Genomic DNA, 19,721 nt, shown 5'->3' with positions numbered 1-19,721 from the left:
TGTGGGGGACAATGTTTTTGTATCTACCAAATACATAAGATTAGAAATGCTTAGCAAGGAATTGGGTCCAAAATTTCTAGGTCCATTCCCAATAGTGAAGATAGTTAACTCAGTTACAGTTCAACTCAGTCTACCCAGAAGTCTAGGGGAAATTGACCCAGAATTTCATTGTAGCTTGTTGAAACCAGTAATTGGGTCTAACAGAAGAGCATCCACCCAAGCTCAATCTCCTCCTGTAGTGATGGAAGGGGAAACACAATCTGAGGTGGAAAAAATTGTAGATTTCAGGCTGAATAGGGGTTGCTTACAGTACTTAGTGCATTGGAAGGGTTACCCTTGGTCTGAAGATAATTGGGTGAACAGTGGGAACCTGAAAGTGGAGAAGTTAGTAAAGCAATTCAATGGGAAGTTTCCCGAGAAGTCAAGGGGTTCCCCTGGGTGGAGACGAGGTGGTTAATTTTGTTATGTTAACTCTTATGTTATTCTCTTTGCAGGAAACGTTTTTCTTTTGAGGAGAGGCCGCCTGTCAGGCCTGTAGTTATGTTCTTTTTAGGATCTTTGGCCTGCCACACTTTTTAATAATTTTCTATGCTGTTTCAATAGTGTAATAGTTGGGAGGGGGGAATAGAAAGGAGTAGGATTGTAGAATGGATTGTTGACATTCTTTTGTAGAAGCCAAGGTCATCTTTTGTCTCCGCACATCGACACCTGGCCGGAAGAAGATGGGTGTACATGCCAGCGTGGAAGATGATGATTGGAACATGTGATGGATTTGTGGGTGTGGGGAGAGATCATGAACTTTCAACTGGGTGAACTTACAGGATGTAATTCAGAGTTGAAATTTCCATAACTGTACTAACATGCCTGTGGAATAAATTGCACCATTAAGGATGTTTTGCCTTGGACAATGATTTATTTCTGCATGGTATTTAGAACCCTAACATTGTGCTGCTGCGACAGCGCTGCAACTGCAACAGCGCAACACAGCCATTCACCCCTGAGGCTGTGCCCAGCTCTTTGGGAGCCCGCTCGCAAGAGAGCAGCTGCCCGGCAACCTCAAAACAATAAGCCCTCCCCTGATAATAAGGCCCAAGCCATATTTTGGGGCTCAAAAGAAAATAAGACCCTGTCTTATTTTCAGGGAAACATGGTAGTTCAGTTCTTGACTCTCCCCCCCCCCAAAAAAAAATCCTAACAATTTGATTTTGGATAGCACCATCCATCTCTACGTTGCGATATTCTTTTTTGAATATGAGGCAAAGTGGTTTTACAGTTATATACCGTGGGTTATGCTTTATTCAGGTACTAAATTTTAAGATTATCAGAATGCATTTAATCAAAGACAATATTTTTTCCTGCTTCTTATTCCAGCCATTTATTTCTCTTGCTTCCACAGGTAGTGTTGGGAAAGTCACAGTGGATAGGAAATGTACCAGTTTCTTTTCTTTGGTTTCCTGACTTTATTGGTCTATGTCTTCCTTATCAGTGTTTCCCACAGTTAAGGCAAAATGTCATAAACAATCCCAACTAAATGTAAAATCCTAGTTTCCTTGTTTGTTGGTCTACCTCAGTGGTCGGCAAGCCGCGGCTCGCGAGCCACATGTGGCTCTTTACACACTTTAATGTGGCTCTTCTGTGTGCCGGGCACCCGCTCCCCTCCCTCCTCTCGGGCACTTCAAAACAAGCGCCCCTTTCCCTTTTTTCTTTTCGACCCACAATGATTAGGGAGGATCCTGAAGTCGGGCGGGGACGAGAAGCGAGGAGGCAGAAAAAGAAACGGAGGCTAAGGAGCTTCCCCCCCGCCTCCTCCCAACAAAAATCTAACCGGGGAGCCGGGCGGGCAGTAGCAAATTAGCTGATCACGCCGCATGATCAGCTAATTTGCTACTGCCCGCCGGCTCCCTGATAAGATTTTTGCGGGGGGGGGGGGAGAAGCTCCTTGGCCTCCGTCTCTTTTTCTCCCTCCTCGCTTCTTGGGGCTCCACCAATGGGGGAGCAAGGCCCGCCCAGTGCCAGGCTTTGGGCTAACACAGAGGTCTGCAAAGTTGGCTGTTTTAAGACTGGTGGACTTCAATTCTCAGAATTCTGGGAGTTGAAGTCCACAAGTCTTCAAGCTGTCAGGTTTGAAGACCCTGGGTTTTTTTTTTCTAAAGGGTTAGGGGTGCAAGGGTCTTGCAACTTGACAGCTTTAAGACTTGCATGCTTCAATGCTAGAGTTCCTGAGCCAACATGACTGGAGGAGGAATTCTGGGAGTTGAAGTCCACAAGTCTTCAAGCTGTCAGGTTTGAAGACCCCTTGGGGTTTTTTTCCTAAAGGGTTAGGGATGCAAGGATCTTGTAACTTGACAGCTTTAAGACTTGCGTGCTTCAAATGCCAGAGTTTATTGAAACTAAAAACAGTGTACCATCCTATGTATTTTTGGTTTTAAAAATGTGGCTCTCAAAATAAATTTCAATCGTGGTTTTGGCGAGATTTGGCTCAGTTGAAAAAAAAGGTTGCCCACTGTTTTATTTATGAGTATGCACTTCATTCCTTTGGATCTATCAGGAAGGGATCCTGATCTGACCATCCTGCCAAGATTACAAACAAGGGTAGCATAAGAACATAAATCATAGGAATATGAAAAACCACAGTGATAGCCCAAGCCTTGTCTTATCTCGCATTCTAAGAGACTGGACAATCACTTGTCTGAAATGGTATAAGGTCTCCTCGGGAAGGAGAAAGAAAAATAGAACATGTCTGCAAAAAAACTGAGAGGGGGAATCCACTCCTTGCCTTTCAAACTTTGCCACTTCCCTGCTTTGCCACATCTCCAGGTGATTTTTGTTCTGACAGGGTGTTGAGTTGGCTCCGCATCCAGTTGCCCGGGGCAATTTGTTCTGCACCCACCTGGCCACGCCCATCCAGCCACCCTGCGTCAGCTGCCCCAAGTCATCCACCCTGAGCTGGCTGCACCTAATCCTCCCTGTCAACTTGGCCAGGCCCACCCAGCCACACACCCCCGGCTGCAGTGAGTCTCCCATTCTCTATTCACTGACCCTTCCATGTTATCTTGTTTAGAATGGAGACAAAGACTGGAATCACCAGAGGCTACAACATTGCAGAAATGAAATGAACAGTACCTTGCTGAAATTGGGAGGGCCAACACATCCTCACCACTGCCTTTGACGTCCACTACAAGGGCAGTTTCATAGGTCTTCACTGTGTTTGAGCATAAGGTCACCTGCAGTGGAAAAGGAAAACAGGGATTTTCATGTTGCTGAGAGATTATTGCCACCATAGCTTGGACATTTGCTATAACATTTTTTTTTGTGCTACAGCTATTTCTCAACTATGGCCACAACGCACAACAGGGACCAGGATATTTGCTGTTAAAGTGATGCAGCCATTGTTATTTAGCTGGGTGTCCTGTCACATCTGAACTACGGTAACAAAATAATAGAGTTGGAAGGAATCTTGAAGGTCTTCTAGTCCAACTCCAAGCTCTGGCAGGAAGCACTATATCATTTGAGACAAATGGTTGTCCAATCTCTTCTTAATAACATCCAGTGTTGGAGCACCCACAACTTCTAGAGGCGAGTTGTTCTGCTGATTAATTATTCTGACTTAATTAAATGTTCATGTGAGGTACCACATGGCCATGCTCAATTGTATGAGCTTTTTTGCTGCATTTCCTGAGGTTTGCGATTTCCCTTTTAACATTAACTGAAATAAGGATGATTTTTAAGGGAAACAAAAGTACTATTGAGAGAGTGTGATAGCGATATGGTTTCCCCAGTTTATATTAATACCATAATAAAAATCAGATTTATATAACAAAAGATGCAGTATTGAATATAGCAATGAAAAAGTTAATAGATGTGCCTTTAAAAAAATTACTAGAGCAAAGATGAAGAATTTAAACTTTTTAAATAATCAATCACTAATGTTAGCTGAAAATAATATTAGCCACAAAAAATATTTCCAGTTTATTCTGGTTCTTCAAGGAGATTATTAGAATTGTGTTGTGATATACAGTATAATGAGATAAGAAGGAAAACTCAGAAAAGCATGAAATTACAGTACATGGTTGAAACTGTAAGAATGGAGACAAATGATTCAAAATTCTCTAGGAATTTTGTAGTTTTGGAAGAAATGTCCTTCTGGGTTCAGTTCCAAGTGGGGAAAAAGACACTGGAGACATGGAGGCTGCTTAGAAAGACGTTTTTATGGTGAACAGGACCACATGGCTCGAGCTCCTGAACAGAAAAGGGGAATCACAGGGTTCCAATGGGTGAACAAGAAAAAAGAGACCGAGATGCTGAAAGTCCCTGGTTTTATACCCTCTCTGGCCTTTGATCTTGATCTTGTATTCTGATTGGTTGTCAGACTCCCATGGGGTCGTAAAGGGGCAACTCTCTAGGCTGTGCTTTGTGTCCAAGTTTGGTTGAGCTTTGCTTCTTCCCAGGTGCCCTTTGGTGAGATGAGTAAAGGGCTAATACTATCATGCTTTAATCCCATCACCCTGGAGCTGAAGGGGGGAGATATTTGTTATGTAGAATAGACAGCCTCAGACCTTTTAATGGCCCATTGATAAAGGTGGGAGACATTAGGAGTGAATCTGTTTCTTGCCTAAAAATATGATTCTCCATTTCTTATCCAGGGAAATGATATTCTGCCTTTTTAAATTTCCCAGGATATTTCATTTTTCTAGGAGAGGGGTGGGTTTCAACTTCCTACAGTAGGAAGAGGAAAGAACGTTTCATTCAACAAAATTATTTTCTTTTATTGTATTTACTTACATATTTTACATTATTGAGTGCATTTTAGAGTGAAGCATTCCACATTTTAGGTCTTTGAGTAGTATGCCAGGGGAATTTCCAAAAATTGGTATAAATAAATAAATTTCCAAAAATAGCCTATAAATAGTCATGGCCAGATCAAAAAGTAAATTTGATTCAATATAGTTACATACAAAGCCTCAAAATTTGAAAGGCAATGACGGATCCCCCCACCCACCTGCAGAAACACTCAATATTTCTTTCTCCTTTCCAAGGAGAGGTTCCAAGGCTGTTGAGAAATACAGTATTGAAGAACAGTATCCAGGGAGCTCCAACTGGCATGCTTGGAATTGCAAGCAAACAGCTTTATTATTTCCACATACCGTACTATAATCAACAACAGAAGAATGATCAGATCCCTAAGGAGGAGGATTGGGCCCAAAGGTGGGTGAGTTAAACTACTCAATTTTTACTCAAGAAACTCTATGGTGGCAATCTAAAATACAGAATTAGCAATTATCTGTCTGCTCAACCTTTTTTCTATTCGGTAGTTGTGACACTAGAAATATCCAGAAAACCTCAGGTAGTCATATTGCAGGAGAAAAAAAACAAAAGTGATTGGGCTATTAATACCCATCAAGCAAAAAGGTGGGAAGTTGAAATTCTGTCTTCCCAATCAGTAATCATTTTAGAATCAATGCTGCTTTTGCTTTTCCAATTAGCTTGTAAAACTGTATTGTGAATAACAGTCCAAACATTTTACTCTAGATATCACCAAGCATCAGTTGTGGGTTTCGATTTTTTTTACAACCTATTCTGTAGGTGTGGCCTGTTTTGTGGGAGTGGCTCAGTTGTCATGTGACCGGGTGGGCATGGCCAACTTGGAAAATGTAGTGAAACTCACTTAACGATGCTCTTAGCAACCAAAATTTTGGGCTCAATTGTGGTCATAAGTTCTCTTTCTTTTTCCTTCCTTCCTTCCTTCCTTCCTTCCTTCCTTCCTTCCTTCCTTCCTTCCTCCCTCCTTCCTTCCTTCTTTCTTAATTCTTTCTTTCTTTCCTCCCTCTTCCTTCCTTCCTTCTTTCTTTCCTTCCTTTCTTTGTTTCTTTCTTCCCTCTCCCACTTTCTTTTTCTTTCTTTTTTTCTTTTTCTTTCTTTCTTTCCTTCTTTCTTCCTTTCTTTCTCTTTTTCTCTCTTTCTCTTTCTGTCTTTCTCTCTTTCATTCTCTCTCTGTGTCTGTCTGTCTGTCTCTCTCTCTGTGTATCTCTCTCCTCCTTCCCCCATCTCTGTCATTCTGTGTGTGTGTGTGTCTGTCTATCTCTTACTCACTCTGTGTGTGTGTGTTTCTCTGTCTGTCTGTGTCTCTCTCCCACTCTCTCTCTCTGTCTCTCCCCTCTCTTCTTCTCTCTCTGTCACTCTGTGTATGTATGTTTGTGTGTGTGTATGTCTGTCTCTCACTCACTCACTTAATCACTCACTCTGTGTGTGTCTCTCTCTGTCTCTCCCTTCCCCTGTGTGTGTGTGTGTGTGTGTGTGTGTGTCTGATTCTCTCCCTCCCTCTTTCTCTGTCTCTGTCTCACTCTCTGTGCGCCTGTCTGTCTGTCTGTCTGTCTCTCTTTCTCTCTCTCTCTCTCTCTCTGTCACACACACACACACACACACACACACTGTGGTCACCTTGTTGAGTGTTCCAATCACATGTGAAACACTCAACAATTGGCCTGCATTTATGGTTTTTTGCAGCATTCTGCAGTCATAGGACCAAAACATATGGTTAAAGAGACCTGGCAGCGGCGTTTTTCCCTGGGGGACTCTGCAGAACATCCCAAGACTGATGCCACCACATCTGCCTTCTTCGGGACAGGTCCACTTCAGAAGGACGAGGCCTCCGTGCCCCCCCTCGCATTCCTAGTCTTTCGGCCGCAGCCCCACGCCGTGGAAAACGTAGGCATGCACACACACACCGTACAATTACAGCCTCAGAGACTTTGTAACGGCAGGAACTTGTTCTCACTTACCCGGGCTTCTGCAGAAGCTTCCCTCCGAAGCCCTCCAAGGGGGGAAGGGCCAGTTGGGAGAGGGGCTTTGGTCCTGCTCTGGGCTGTAATTGTGTGGATGTGCGCGTGCCTATGTTTTCCATGGCGTGGGGCTGCGGCCGGAAGACAAGGAATGCAAGGGGGACCACGGAGGCCTCGGCCTTCTGAAGAGAACCTGTCCCCGAAAAGGGCAGATGTGGGGGCATCAGTCTTGGGATGTTCTGTGGAGCCCCCCAGGGAAAAACGCCATGGGGGATGGTTTTTTAACCAGGCGGCTGTCAGAGAGAAGAGAATAGCATGCACCGATGGGCTTGTGCAACAGCCGAATCCTGGTCTCCTGTTCCTTCTTCAGCTGCTGCACAAGCCCACGTGGCGTGTGCTGCCCCCTTCTCTCTGACAGCCGCCTCATTTCCAATGGAGGGGGTGGGGAATGCATGCGTTTTCCTCCTTCTGCATGGATTTCCCAACCTATATTATTAATGAGACTGCTGTTGGCGGGGCAAGCCTGGTGCAAACAGGCAGGGCAAGCAAACGGCAACTGGGTGGGCAGAGGGAGCGAGCAAGTGGGCAGGCAATGGGAGGGAGCATTCGGTATGCGGCCTCCAGAAGAACGGGTATGGAAGACACGCTAAATTTGACCAACGGGTACGTGCCCACCCCTGCCAAGCATACTTACTAAGCATGGTTTGTTCTGAACATGGGTTGTTAAAGGAGGAGAAATTGGCTAGAGGACCTCAATATATTAAACCATAAATAAATAAATTATACCTGATCTTACAGAATACAGATGGTTTAGTGAAATGCTTCAGCTGATCTAAACTATAAAGAACAAAAGCAACATAACTGTGATTTTCAGCACCGTACAGTACTGTAGAAAGAAAGCTTGCAGGTAGTCCTGAACTTGCACTCATAAGTTTTGATTGTTGTGATCATTAAAACTCTAGAAAGAGTGCAGAGAAGCGCAACAAAGATGATAAGAGGTCTGGAGACTAAATTATATAATAAATGGTTACAGGACCTAGACATGTCTAATCTAACAAAGAAAAGGACTAGGGGTGCAGTGGTGGGATTCAAATATTTTTCCTACCGGTTCTGTGGGTGTGACTTCGTAGGGGGGGGGTCATGTGACTGGGTAGGCATGGCCAACTTTATGTCTCCCATACCCACACCCACTCAGTCACATAACCCCACCCCACTCCAAGCCATGCCCACAGAATTCGATATGAAAAAAAATTGAATTTCTACCTACCTACCTATTTTCTGCCCAGGCCTGGCCTAATCTGTCAAAGGCCTCTCCCTTCGCCAGTCCTGTTTCCACTCCTTCAGAGGCCCTAGCCCCGTTTCCTCCCCCACGAAGGTTTCTGGTGATCCAGGAATAGCCCCTTTGCCAGCAGCTAGGAAGTAGCCATTAAGGCTGGTGAAACCGCTGACAGCTTTGGAAGTGGAAGTGCAGGAGAGAAATTTCATGGTGAGATTTTTACTTTTTTTTCTGATTCATGAGTACATTCTAAGTGAAGAGAACTAATTTAAAATAAAGACTGATGAGAGAGAGTAAGCGGCAAATACAGGGCTACAGTCAAAGTGAAAGTTTTTACTTTTCCCTCGCTCCTTTTTATTGTTGTAAGCCTGGCTGGACTTTTTATTCAGCGTAGGGTTAAACGAAGCCGGCTTTTTTCTTTTCCGTTTGTCTGTCTTTTACTTTTTGGACTGTTTAATAATTAAGATCTACTGTTCCGCTGTTTAAGAATTTTCTTCTTTCTTTTTTCTTATTTGGCTTTTTAAAAAAATTTTTAAACAAGGCAGAGAGCGCAATACAGAGAGTGAAAGTTTTGGATAAGTAACACTGCCACCTAGAGGCTTTGAAATTTTGTTTCTATTTTGTGTTTGAATGAATGTTTGGAAAAGGTTGCTCTTCAAGGTTACTGACTCAGCCAGGACTGATAGGAGAAGAGTTATTTACACAGGTGCTCACTCTGAAATTTTCAGTCCTTGAATTTTTGCCTGGAGAGAATAGATAATAACTGTGAGAGTAAGCCTGGAGTGCTCTTGAAAGGCTTTCATTTTATAAAAGTTTTGAATATATTCTTCTTTTGCTTAGAGAGCTTTAACTTCACAAGAAGCCTTGAAACTATTTTTTTTCTTTTTTCTTACTGGTGGCAGTGTTCACTTCTTGCTGCTGTGAAGTTGGATCCATATCTGATGGTTTTCAATCTTTGGTTCCCTTTTCAATTGGATTATGGCATAGAAAAGATTGAAGATTTTTATTCGCTTTTATGTTTTTTTCTTTTTTCTTTTCCCTTCTTACTTTTTTGATAGTAGATATACTCACTGTCTCCTTTTTGCCTTCATGTTTTATTTTTGGCTTCTTCCCACAGAATCTTCGCCTTTTATTTTTCTTCGGCCTCTTTTTTTTGTTTACCATCCCATGGTCATTTTGGATTATAATTGACTTTTTTCTTTCCTTTTTTCCTTTTTTTAACCTTTGATCACCTCATGGTCACTCTGGGTTTCAATTTATTTTTACACCAAGTGGATTACAATACAGAAAAATTGAAGATGAGTGAAAGAATAATAACCACCAACTCCGCAACAACAACACCCTCGTCCTCACCAGCAGGAGGACAAAGATCAATACAGGCAATGTTGCAACAGGAAAAAGAAAAGGGAGAGAAGACAGTTACCTTAGAGATGAAAATGCAAGGAATCCAGAACTTGCAAGTAAAAACAGATACCATTGAAAAGAGAACAGAAAACATGGAAAAAAGAGACAATAGAACAACGAACGGGAAACATTGAACAAAAAGCAGTTAAAACTGATGAAAAAAATGATAGCATCCAACAAATGGTGATGAAATATGAAGATAGACTGTAAAAAATTGAAGAAAAAGGTGACCAAAGAGAAAAGAAAATTGGGGGATTGATAATAGACTGAGTGTGGTCAAAAAGGATAATATTGGAATACTGAATTGGGAGATGGAAAGGTCAGAATTTTTTTTAAGATCCCAAAACATAGAAGAAGAAAAAGGTGAAAACCTGACACAAATAATGATAGAAATTTTGACAAATGTCCTGGAGTTAACCCAAGAGAAGATGGGCGATGCTATAGATGAAGCATTTTGAGTTTATACAAGATATGCAGTGAGAAATCAACTACCAAGGGAAGTTCATGTAAGATTTACTAAGAAAACAATTAAGATGCAAATACTTCAAAAAGCAAGAGATAGAAAACTAGAGTACAAAGGCAAGGAGATTGTACTTTTGAAGCAAATACCAAGAAAAGTGAGAGAATCGAGAATATCAATTTTTGACTAAAATGCTACTTTAAAAAGATGTTAATTACAGATGGTTGATACCAGAAGTTTTAATGTTTGTATGGCAAGCTCTCTTTTAAGATGTGACTGTGAAGAGCCTCCCAGTTGTCGCCTCTTTGCCAGCTACTTCTTGGCAGTGGCTGCTGAATGGAGGCCACTGAAAACTACCAGAGGTCATGTACATGCCAAAAAAGCTGCTGTCATTGCCACCCTGTTCTTCCCACCGGCCGCGCACGTGCATTGCCTGCTGCGCCACTCCCCTTGGACTTGCCCAGGCAAGTCCTTCCAGCACAGCAGGCAATGGGATGCGTGTGCACAGCTGCCACGAAGAACAGGGCAGCGATGGCCGCGGCTGGCACGAAGAACAGGGTGGCGACGGCAGTGGCTTTTTTGGTGCATTCGAGACCTTCAGTAGATTTTGGCGGCCTCCATCCAGCCGCTGCTGCCAGAGGCAGTGGTTGGGAGGCTTCTCACAATTGCATCAAAAAATAGAGCTTACCTTCCGGAGTCCGGACCAGCTGCTGCAGGAGGAAGGTAAGCCCAAAGAAAGAGGCAGTCATGGGGGAGGAAGCAGGGCTAGAGCTGGGGGCCTCTGAAAGAGCAGAAATGGGACTGGCGAAGGGAGAGTGGGCAGCATGCAGGAGGAGGCCCCGGGAAGGCCAGAGCTGGGGAATGGCACATTCCCTGACCCGGCAAAGGCGAATGGTGAGTGGACATAGGCTCCAGAGCCTCAGGGAATGGCATGTCCCTGGGCCCCAGGCCCTGACCTAAGGCGAAGGGCGAACAGGCATCATGCTTACCTTTAGTGAGCTGAGCAGAGTGGGCAAGGTGCGGAAGCGACTGACAAGGTGATTAGCTGGGCCGCGTGGCAAAGCCAACATATATAGGGCTAGGATGGATGGGGTGAATGAGCGTTGAGCGGGTAGGTGGGGCAAGCATTGACCGGGCAAGCAGGGCAAGCAAGAGAGTGGGTGACTGGGTGGGCAAGGCCGGGGCCAGCCACAGGTTGCTACTGGTTCTGTGAACCATGTCAAATTTCCTCTACCGGTTCACCTGAACCAGTGCGAACCAGCTGAATACCACCTCTGTAGACATGATAGCAACTTTTCAATATTTGAATGGCTCTCAGAGAAGAGAGAATCACCCTATTCTCCAAAGCACCTGAGGATAGGACAAAAAGTGGATTATTAAAGAGTGATTCAACCTAGAACTAAGGAGAAATTTCCTTACCCTGAGAACAGTAAGCCAGTGGAATGGCTTGCCTTCAGACGTTGCGTGTTCTGACCCGGGTGTCAGGCCTGCAGCCAGTTTCCTTTTGGATCTTTGCCCTGCCCCATTTCTATCTACTATGCTGTTTCTACAGTGGGGAAATGGGAGGGGGATAGTAAGGAGTAGGATGTGATGTTACCACAATAAAATTCCTTTTAGATTGCCAAGGTCATCCTTTTCTTGGTACCTCTGCACCTGACAGGCAATTGATGGGTGGAACTGCCAGCATGGCAATGGAAGATTGGACCATGTGATGGACTTGTGGGTGTAGGAGCAAGATCTGAACTTTCAACTGTGTGTGGAAAATGAAGAAGCTTTCAGATTCGGGTTTTCCCAGATGTGCCAACATGACTCTCTTAATAAATTGGAACTGAGCAATACTTTGCCTTGGACTCAAATTAAATCAATTTTGGATGTTATTTGGAACCTTGACCATCAGGTTTTAAAGAAAAGATTGGACAGCCATTTGTTCAGAATGATATTGGGTCTTCTTGCATGGATAAGGGGTTGGACTAGAAGTCTTCCGAGGTCCCGTCCAATTCAATTATTCTATGTTCTGAAGAAAAGGAAGGGAGGGAGGGAGGGGGGAGGGGAGAGGAGGGAGGGAAGGACAGACTACTGAATAGTTAGAAAGCAGATTACTTTTTTCTGATTCAACTGTTTAAGACAGGATGTTGAAATAATATACAGTATTGCAGTCATCAAACTTGAAAAATTTGATTATTTGATTTTGTTCTTTACATTTTGATTACTGTACTGTAAAGATAAAATTGGATATCTTAACTAAAACAGAGAAACTTCCTGAAAACAGGAACTTATACTGTATTGAAGGCAGTTCAGTGAATACACTATTATTACATATAATTCAGCCAAATGAATTTGTCTTAGATACCATACAATAATCTAAATCACATTCTTTTTTTATCAAGTTTTACATATCAATGCATGAATGGTGTGATACCTGAGTATCATACATTTCAATACAAATAGACATAGTATTATTACTCATAGTTATACATTTCATTTTCATTGTTTCATATTATTTACCCATATCTTTTACTACCATCCTTCAGTTTTAGACTGTCTTACTCTTTCATATATCTTAATATATTGATATACATATATTATATTTCCCCTCTTATTTCTATCTCTATTTTAACTTTTCCCCCTCCTATCACTATTATGTTCAAAGACATGATAATAACATTTCTTTTCTGTTTCCCATCTTCCATCTGTTTTGATATTCATTTTCCATTATTTAGCTCTTCACATCTGTTTATATTAAAGTTCCATCCTTTCTTTCTTTCATTATTCAATATTTCAATATAAGCTTATGGTACCAATCACAATCATTTAAAACATTTAAAATATATCTACTTCATTTTTTTTCATACCATCATTCAAACTCTAATTTTCAATTGCAATTTAATTCTTATTCATACCTCTATTCATGTTATTTCCAATCCTTTAATCCATATAATTCTACTATGAATATACATGTTTACATTAAAATATATTATTTCATTATCTAATCACTTTTTATTTAATTCTAGTATTTCACTACTAATCATATACATATAATTCTAATATTATTACACATTATTGAAATACTTCAAGTATTTTTTTTATTTTACTTTCCCTTTCTTTTTCCTTTATCCAATATCTCTTGCCCACATACAGATTTTAATCATTTTGAGGGGGGGGGTTGCCTCCCATACTCTTCTTTTAGGTTTTTTAAAGCCTTTTATTTCATCTGCCTTTAATCTATAATTTGACTACACATTCTAGTTTTCTCTCCCCTCTCCACCTTTGCCAACTGTCTAGTTTTAAAGCTATTTGTTCTTGTCTTTTCCTCAGCTATCTTCCTGTTTCCCCCCATTCCCTTTTCAAATCTTTTAAGATATTTTCCTCCTGTTTTAATTCCCTATTCCCTATTAATTTTAATAATATCTCCTCATTGTTGTCTTCTTGTTGGTTTCTTGGTTCTGCTGTCTCCTCTGCTTCTTCTGGTAGCTCCATTCTTTCCTCATTGTCCTGGTCTTTGTTCCTTTTTACTTTTATTATATTTTCCAGTTTTTAGTCTATATGATCAAATGTTTGCATCATCTCCTTATGTTTTGTTATAAAATCCTTAATGTTTTGATACATCAGCTTCATTCTGTTATCTCCACTTATTTCCATCTTGCGTTACATCTTTGCTTAACAAATCTCCTTTTGGGTTAATTGTCCAGAAATTATTAAAATCACAATTTTAAATGTCAAGTCAACAAGCAGTCAATCCAATTTAGAAAGAAAACCAAGGGGTTATCCATGCCTCTTCCAATCACTTCTATTTGTTCAACAATATTCAGGGGTCTCTTGGCTAAAGTTCTTATTTCATGTATAAATCTCCAATAGTTTTAAAGTAAATACTTGTAATCCAGCAAATATATACGATTATTCCCAATATTGCACAGTTCTCTTTTTAGCAGCAGATGGTGGTCTAGCTTCAACTTGCTACAGCCTCTCTGCATTATTGCTGAAAATTCCGATTTTGGTTATTTTGAATTATAAATCCAATAAGTGGGCAAAATTAATAAAAAGAAAAAGCTCAGGATCTAATTCCAGCATTTAACAATTCCTTTTCGATACCAGGTCTTTTGCTTTGAGAGTTCAATCTTCTTTTTCTTTATTTCTCTTCTCAATTACTATATTTTTTTTTAACATGCTTATTTGCCGCTGACAAATAGTTTTAAATATGCTTCTCCCTTAGATTCCTTGGGGTTGTTTTTCAATAAAAAAATATTATCTCACCCAGTTCACATACCACTCAGTTCACACTTTCTCACTCAGTTCACACTTTCCCCGCCCTAGCACAGTCTTAGGTGTTCAGGCTGTTCCCAGCTTCATGTCAGCCATGTTTGCTGCCCCTGCTCCTCGTCTTCAGATGAGGGGGCTTTCCTAGTCAGGGAGGAAAGATGTGGCTCTCCTCACTGGCCAAGAGGTCCCCCTTTACTTCACCACCCCTCCAGAGTGGCTTTGGCTCAATTTGAGCCCTCTGGCAAGGAGAGATTGGAATGAGGCTGCAGAGCTTGTGGTCCTCACTTCCTAAGGTGCCGGAAGTACAACCGGAAGTCTCTAAATCACTTTCAAAAGCCTCAGAAATTAAAATATATTAAAATAATACAAATTAAAGAAAATAAAAATAGAATAAAATAAATAAAATAAAATAAAATAAAAATAAAAAAAAACTTTGTGATTTAACCACAGCCACTGTATATTAGTGTATAGCAAGTGTGAGAAAAAGAGCTTATTGTTTTTACAGAACTGTAAGAAGACATGCTAGCCCGTGAAGAAAATGCATTGTATACATTTCTAATCTCATAAACTAGGCTGAAGCTTGAGAATTGTATGTAGTATAGCCCTTGCTATGCTAAAAACCAGTCTTAACCAGAATTTGTTGATATGATAGTTACTCTAGAGACAACCCCTAGGATCTAGGGCCATAAAAGGTAATTTGTAAATAAGGGCAGGGGTGATAGAATTAGAGTAATGGGAGATGTTATCAGAGGTGGAGATAATATATTCACTTTAGACTCTTTGGATAGTTGTGAAGGCCTGAGTACTAAGCCAGTGAGGAAAAGGTGGGAGGTAAATTTGCAATGGCAGTAGGGAATATAAAGAAAACATACTGATGATTTAAGGTGTGTCCATTGTACCCACATGTGCATGTGGCACCCTTTTTGCAAAGTAGTAGATTACCATTGTTTTCTCTTGGGAGTTTTGGCTGGTGTTTGTTTATTTCAAAACTAGATAATAAAGCAAGAAAAACTGCCACCGAATAGTATCTACCAGGACAGAATTGTAGTAAGCTATGTCTGCCAACAAAATGCTACACTGTATATTTAATTATTGCCTTTGAAAAAAATATTCTTGTATTTGGTCTTTTGTTGCTGTTGGAAAACACAAAAAAGCAGATGGGAATGAACTGAAGCCTTATTTTGCACATTATTATTACTCTTCCTCTTTTATTTTAAGAGAAGTCAAAGTAATTTCATTTTAGAAAAGAAATTAATTAAGATAAAATGCTTATCTTACAACAGTAAGTTGCACACACAGGTACTTGGCTCAGCTGCTTCTGCACACAAGCAACATTGCGGGATAAAAACGTGAGCCATTTGGATTTGGCAGGTCCCCAGATGTTGCTTGCTCATGTGACTCTGTGAAAGTGAAGGTCACAGGGCGCTTTTCTTCCAGGGCCCCAAAGGTCAGTCACATGACTGCAGAGACTGCAATGGCCAAAGTGGCGGTCATTTCCAGAGGGTCAGAATATTGGTCATGTGATCATAATTTGGGGGAACCAATCACAAATCTACTACAGGTAGTCCTTGACTTATGACCAAAATTGAGGCCTCTATTTTTGTTGCTAAGTGAGACAGTTGTTACATTTGCCCCTTTTTACAAACATTATTGCCATAGTTGCTAAGTGAATCCTTGCAGTTGTTAAGTTAGTAACACAGTTATTAAATGAATCTGGCTTCCCCATTGACTTTGCTTGTCAGAAGATTGTAAAAGGTGATCAGAGAACCCCAAGACACTGCAAGCATCATAAATATGAGTAAGTTGCCAAGCATTTTTTCAGTACCATTGTAACTTTGAAGGGTCACTAAATGAACTATTTTAAGTCGAAGCCTACCTCTATTTAAGTACCATCGTTATTTTGAGCAGACAGTAAGCAAATGGTCTTAAGTCGAGGACTACTTGTATTCTCTTTTGTTATAAACCTAAGGAAAAGAAATGTTATATTTGCTACTCTCTTTATCCAAGACTGGGGATCTTTCAAAAGCAAGGAAAATAATTAACAACTCACTAAATGTTCAGCATTTTCAAGGGCCATTGACTAACTTCAGGAAGTCTTTCCATTGCATTTTAATCTCACAATTAAGTTCTACAGACAACTAGTTGTACTTCAAATTCCAGATGTGTTTCAAGGCTCCAGTGGCTTTGTACCTCAATGTCCAGAAATCCTTGTGGGCGAATGGTACCATAGCTGGGAGAGATGGTAAATTCTTTGGGCTTTGCAGATGCAAACCATGCCTTTCTCCACGTTGCCCTTGAGATGTCAGAGGCTTGATCCTGACTACTAATACTTGGCTCTCCATTACCATCTCCTGGGACGTGCAGGCTGAAAGTCATGGGCACCAGTGAAGTGTTGCTGAGGCAGCAGGTTAGGGTTTGAGGGAAACCTGGAAGCAAGAATGGAGGTTGTAGGCGAGCTGAATGAGGGTTCAGAAAAGGACAAGGATACCATACCAAACCCTCCCACTTTATACAAGGTCAACTTTAGGTCTTGCTAGCTTGCACCCTTTAGGATAATGGGATAAAGGGCAGTTCTTGGGAGGAAAAGCTCAAGAATGACAACAGATGGAACCAAGGATATGAGAGCCAGTAAGGTGTGTTGTGGTGTTCTCTAAGTTCATCCTAGGCCAAGGAAGCTCATTGGGTGTCTTTGGACCAGTCATTCCTTCCTAGAAGCACTTCCTGACTGAAGAAGGTTTGAAAGGTTAATACCCATAGGGCAGAAGGCACAATCAGAATTCCTGGCAAGTCTGCTCTCAGATTCCTGCTCTATGTAGTCCTGCCCAATAGTACCAATAATGCCCCTCCACATATCTCCCCTACTCCTGGTCAGTGGTGAAATTCTTTTTTTTTTTTTACTATCGGTTCTATGGGCGCAGCTTGGTGGGCACTGCAGGGGAAGGATACTGCAAAATCTCCACTCCTGGGGGAAGGATATTGCAAAATCTCCATTCCCACCCCACTCTGGGGTCAGCCAGAGGTGGTGTTTGTCAGTTCTATGAACTACTCAAAATTTCTCCTACCAGTTGTCCAGAACCTGCCAGAACCTGGAGTCAGCACAGCTTGGCTGCAGTCCCTGCTGCTTGTTTGTTTGTTTGTTTTATTGGATTTATATGCCACCCTTCTCCCAAAGGACTCAGGGCGGCGTACAACATTAAAAACCACACATCCCGAAAGTTAAAAAGAAACTAAATACATATCCAAAAAAACAAACCCAATTTATAGGACAATACATTTAAAAATGAGATAAAATTAACAGGCCAGGCCGGCTTGCTAGAAAAGCCAACTTTTTAGGGCGCTTCGGAAGGACCGGAGGTCAGGGATTATGCGAAGCTCCGGGGGCAGCTCATTCCAGAGGGAAGGCGCTCCCACAGAGAAGGCTCTCCCTCTGGGGGTCACCAGCCGACACTGCCTGGCCGACGGCACCCTGAGGAGGCCAACTCTGTGGGATCGTACTGGACGGTGGGAGGCTACTGGTGGCAGTAGGTGGTCTCGCAGGTACTTTGCTGGGCTTTGCTTCTCCCCGCTCTCCCCTCCCCTTTGTCCCTTTGCCCCATCTCCCAAGTGAACACACTGAACATCTGGGCATGTCTATGGAGGTTCTCAGTCATCCAGGTCACGGTTGTCCCAAAGTTGCTTCTCAAAAGGCAGCTGGACGTTCTTGCTTTTTTCCTTGAAAACGTTTTGCTTCTCATCCAAGCAGCTTCTTCAATTCTGATTGAATGGTGGGGAAGGGAACCACATCTGGGCCTGCTTTTCTTTTGTTCAGCAGGTAGCAAATTACCAGCAGGAAACAAGCTTCTTGCCTTGTCTAGCCTGGAGGACCTGAGTCCCTCTGGAGACTGAAAGCAAGTCCTGAACTAGATGGACATTGGACTAATTGGCCGAAATGGAATCCCCAAACAAAATGAATGTAGAGGACTGGCTTACCGAAGGAGACATCCCCAAAATTGAGAGAGGGGACACTGAAATGAAAAGTGGGTCCAATGACACAGCCCCTGCGGTGAAAAACAGAGATATTTTAAAATAATACAAAGAGGGCAAACCCAGCAGAGGTAAGCAATGAGAACACTCATTGATCCTGCCAGGTGCTCAATAGAATGAGTCCCATGAAACATTTTGCATTCAAGTGTATTTTTTGTCTTGTCACAAAGAAGAGATGAATCTGCTCATGGCTAACAGACCTTACCATATAGTGCAAATGTCAGGCCTGCAAATCATTTTTTCTTTTATGGACTTCAGGCCTGCCACACTTTCTATTATTTTACTATGCATTTCTATTGTGGGAAAATGGGAGGGGGCATTATACGGAGTTGGGTGATATGTAGCCATAACAAAATTCTTTCTAGAAAGCCAGGTGTGTGGCCTGAATCTCAGCAACAGGACGTGTTCTCGGGTGTGGGGGGGCTCTCTAAAGCAGTGTTTTTCAACCTTTTTTGGGCAAAGGCACACTTGTTTCATGAAAAAAATCACGAGGCACACCACCATTAGAAAATGTTAAAAAATTTAACTCTGTGCCTATATTGACTATATATAAAGTAATTCTCTTGAATAGGAATCAAATAAACACAAATAAAGTATTTTATAATTACTTTATTATGAAATAGTAAGTACGGTAAACAGAAATATGAAAAATTATAAAATACTTTATTCAGTGCGCAACCTGGGCCTGTTTGGCTGAACACAAAGCTGATATTCTGGCTGGAATCGAAGAAAGACACACACGTAGCTCTTCGTCAACAGCTCTCAGTCTCTCTCTGTATTTAGTTTTTATAGTCCACCAAGGGCATCAATCATATTAGCCCAGGGATCTGCAAAATTGGCTCTTAAGACTGGTGGACTTCAACTCCCAGAATTCTGAGAGTTGAAGTCCACCAAGGGCATCAATCATATTAGCCCAGGGATCTGCAAAATTGGCTCTTAAGACTGGTGGACTTCAACTCCCAGAATTCTGAAAGTTGAAGTCCACCAAGGGCATCAATCATATTAGCCCAGGCAGGGATCTGCAAAATTGGCTCTTAAGACTGGTGGACTTCAACTCCCAGAATTCTGAAAGTTGAAGTCCACCAAGGGCATCAATCATATTAGCCCAGGGATCTGCAAAATTGGCTCTTAAGACTGGTGGACTTCAACTCCCAGAATTCTGAAAGTTGAAGTCCACCAAGGGCATCAATCATATTAGCCCAGGCAGGGATCTGCAAAATTGGCTCTTAAGACTGGTGGACTTCAACTCCCAGAATTCTGAGAATTGAAGTCCACCAGTCTTAAAACAGCCACCTTTGCAGACCTCTGTGTTAGCCCAAAGCCTGGCGCTGGGCGGGCCTTGCTCCCCCATTGGTGGAGCCCCAAGAAGCGAGGAGGGAGAAAAAGAGACGGAGGCAAGGAGCTTCTCCCCCCCCCCCCCCGCAAAAATCTTATCAGGGAGCCGGTGGGCAGTAGCAAATTAGCTGATCACGCGGCGTGATCGGCTAATTTGCTACTGCCCGCCCGGCTCCCCGGTTAGATT

At 42.0% G+C, this 19,721-nt stretch overlaps 1 protein-coding gene across 1 annotated transcript in view; it reads right to left on the bottom strand.

Moving 5' to 3' along the window:
* The window catches only part of HYDIN (HYDIN axonemal central pair apparatus protein), a 325,008-nt gene that overhangs the window by 228,137 nt on the left and 77,150 nt on the right, over nt 1–19,721 (bottom strand). The window contains exons 13-15 of the mRNA XM_081963626.1: nt 18,146–18,213; nt 16,367–16,602; nt 3,124–3,224 (exon numbers count right to left, since the gene is read on the bottom strand). Of these exons, the coding sequence (XP_081819752.1) occupies nt 3,124–3,224; nt 16,367–16,602; nt 18,146–18,213 (405 nt within the window). The remainder of the gene's footprint in view (nt 1–3,123; nt 3,225–16,366; nt 16,603–18,145; nt 18,214–19,721) is intronic.

This window comes from Natrix helvetica, assembly GCF_964273705.1.
Source record: "Natrix helvetica genome assembly, chromosome: 10".
NCBI classification, from domain to species: Eukaryota; Metazoa; Chordata; class Lepidosauria; order Squamata; family Natricidae; genus Natrix; species Natrix helvetica.
This window is presented reverse-complemented; position numbering and strand designations above follow the sequence as displayed.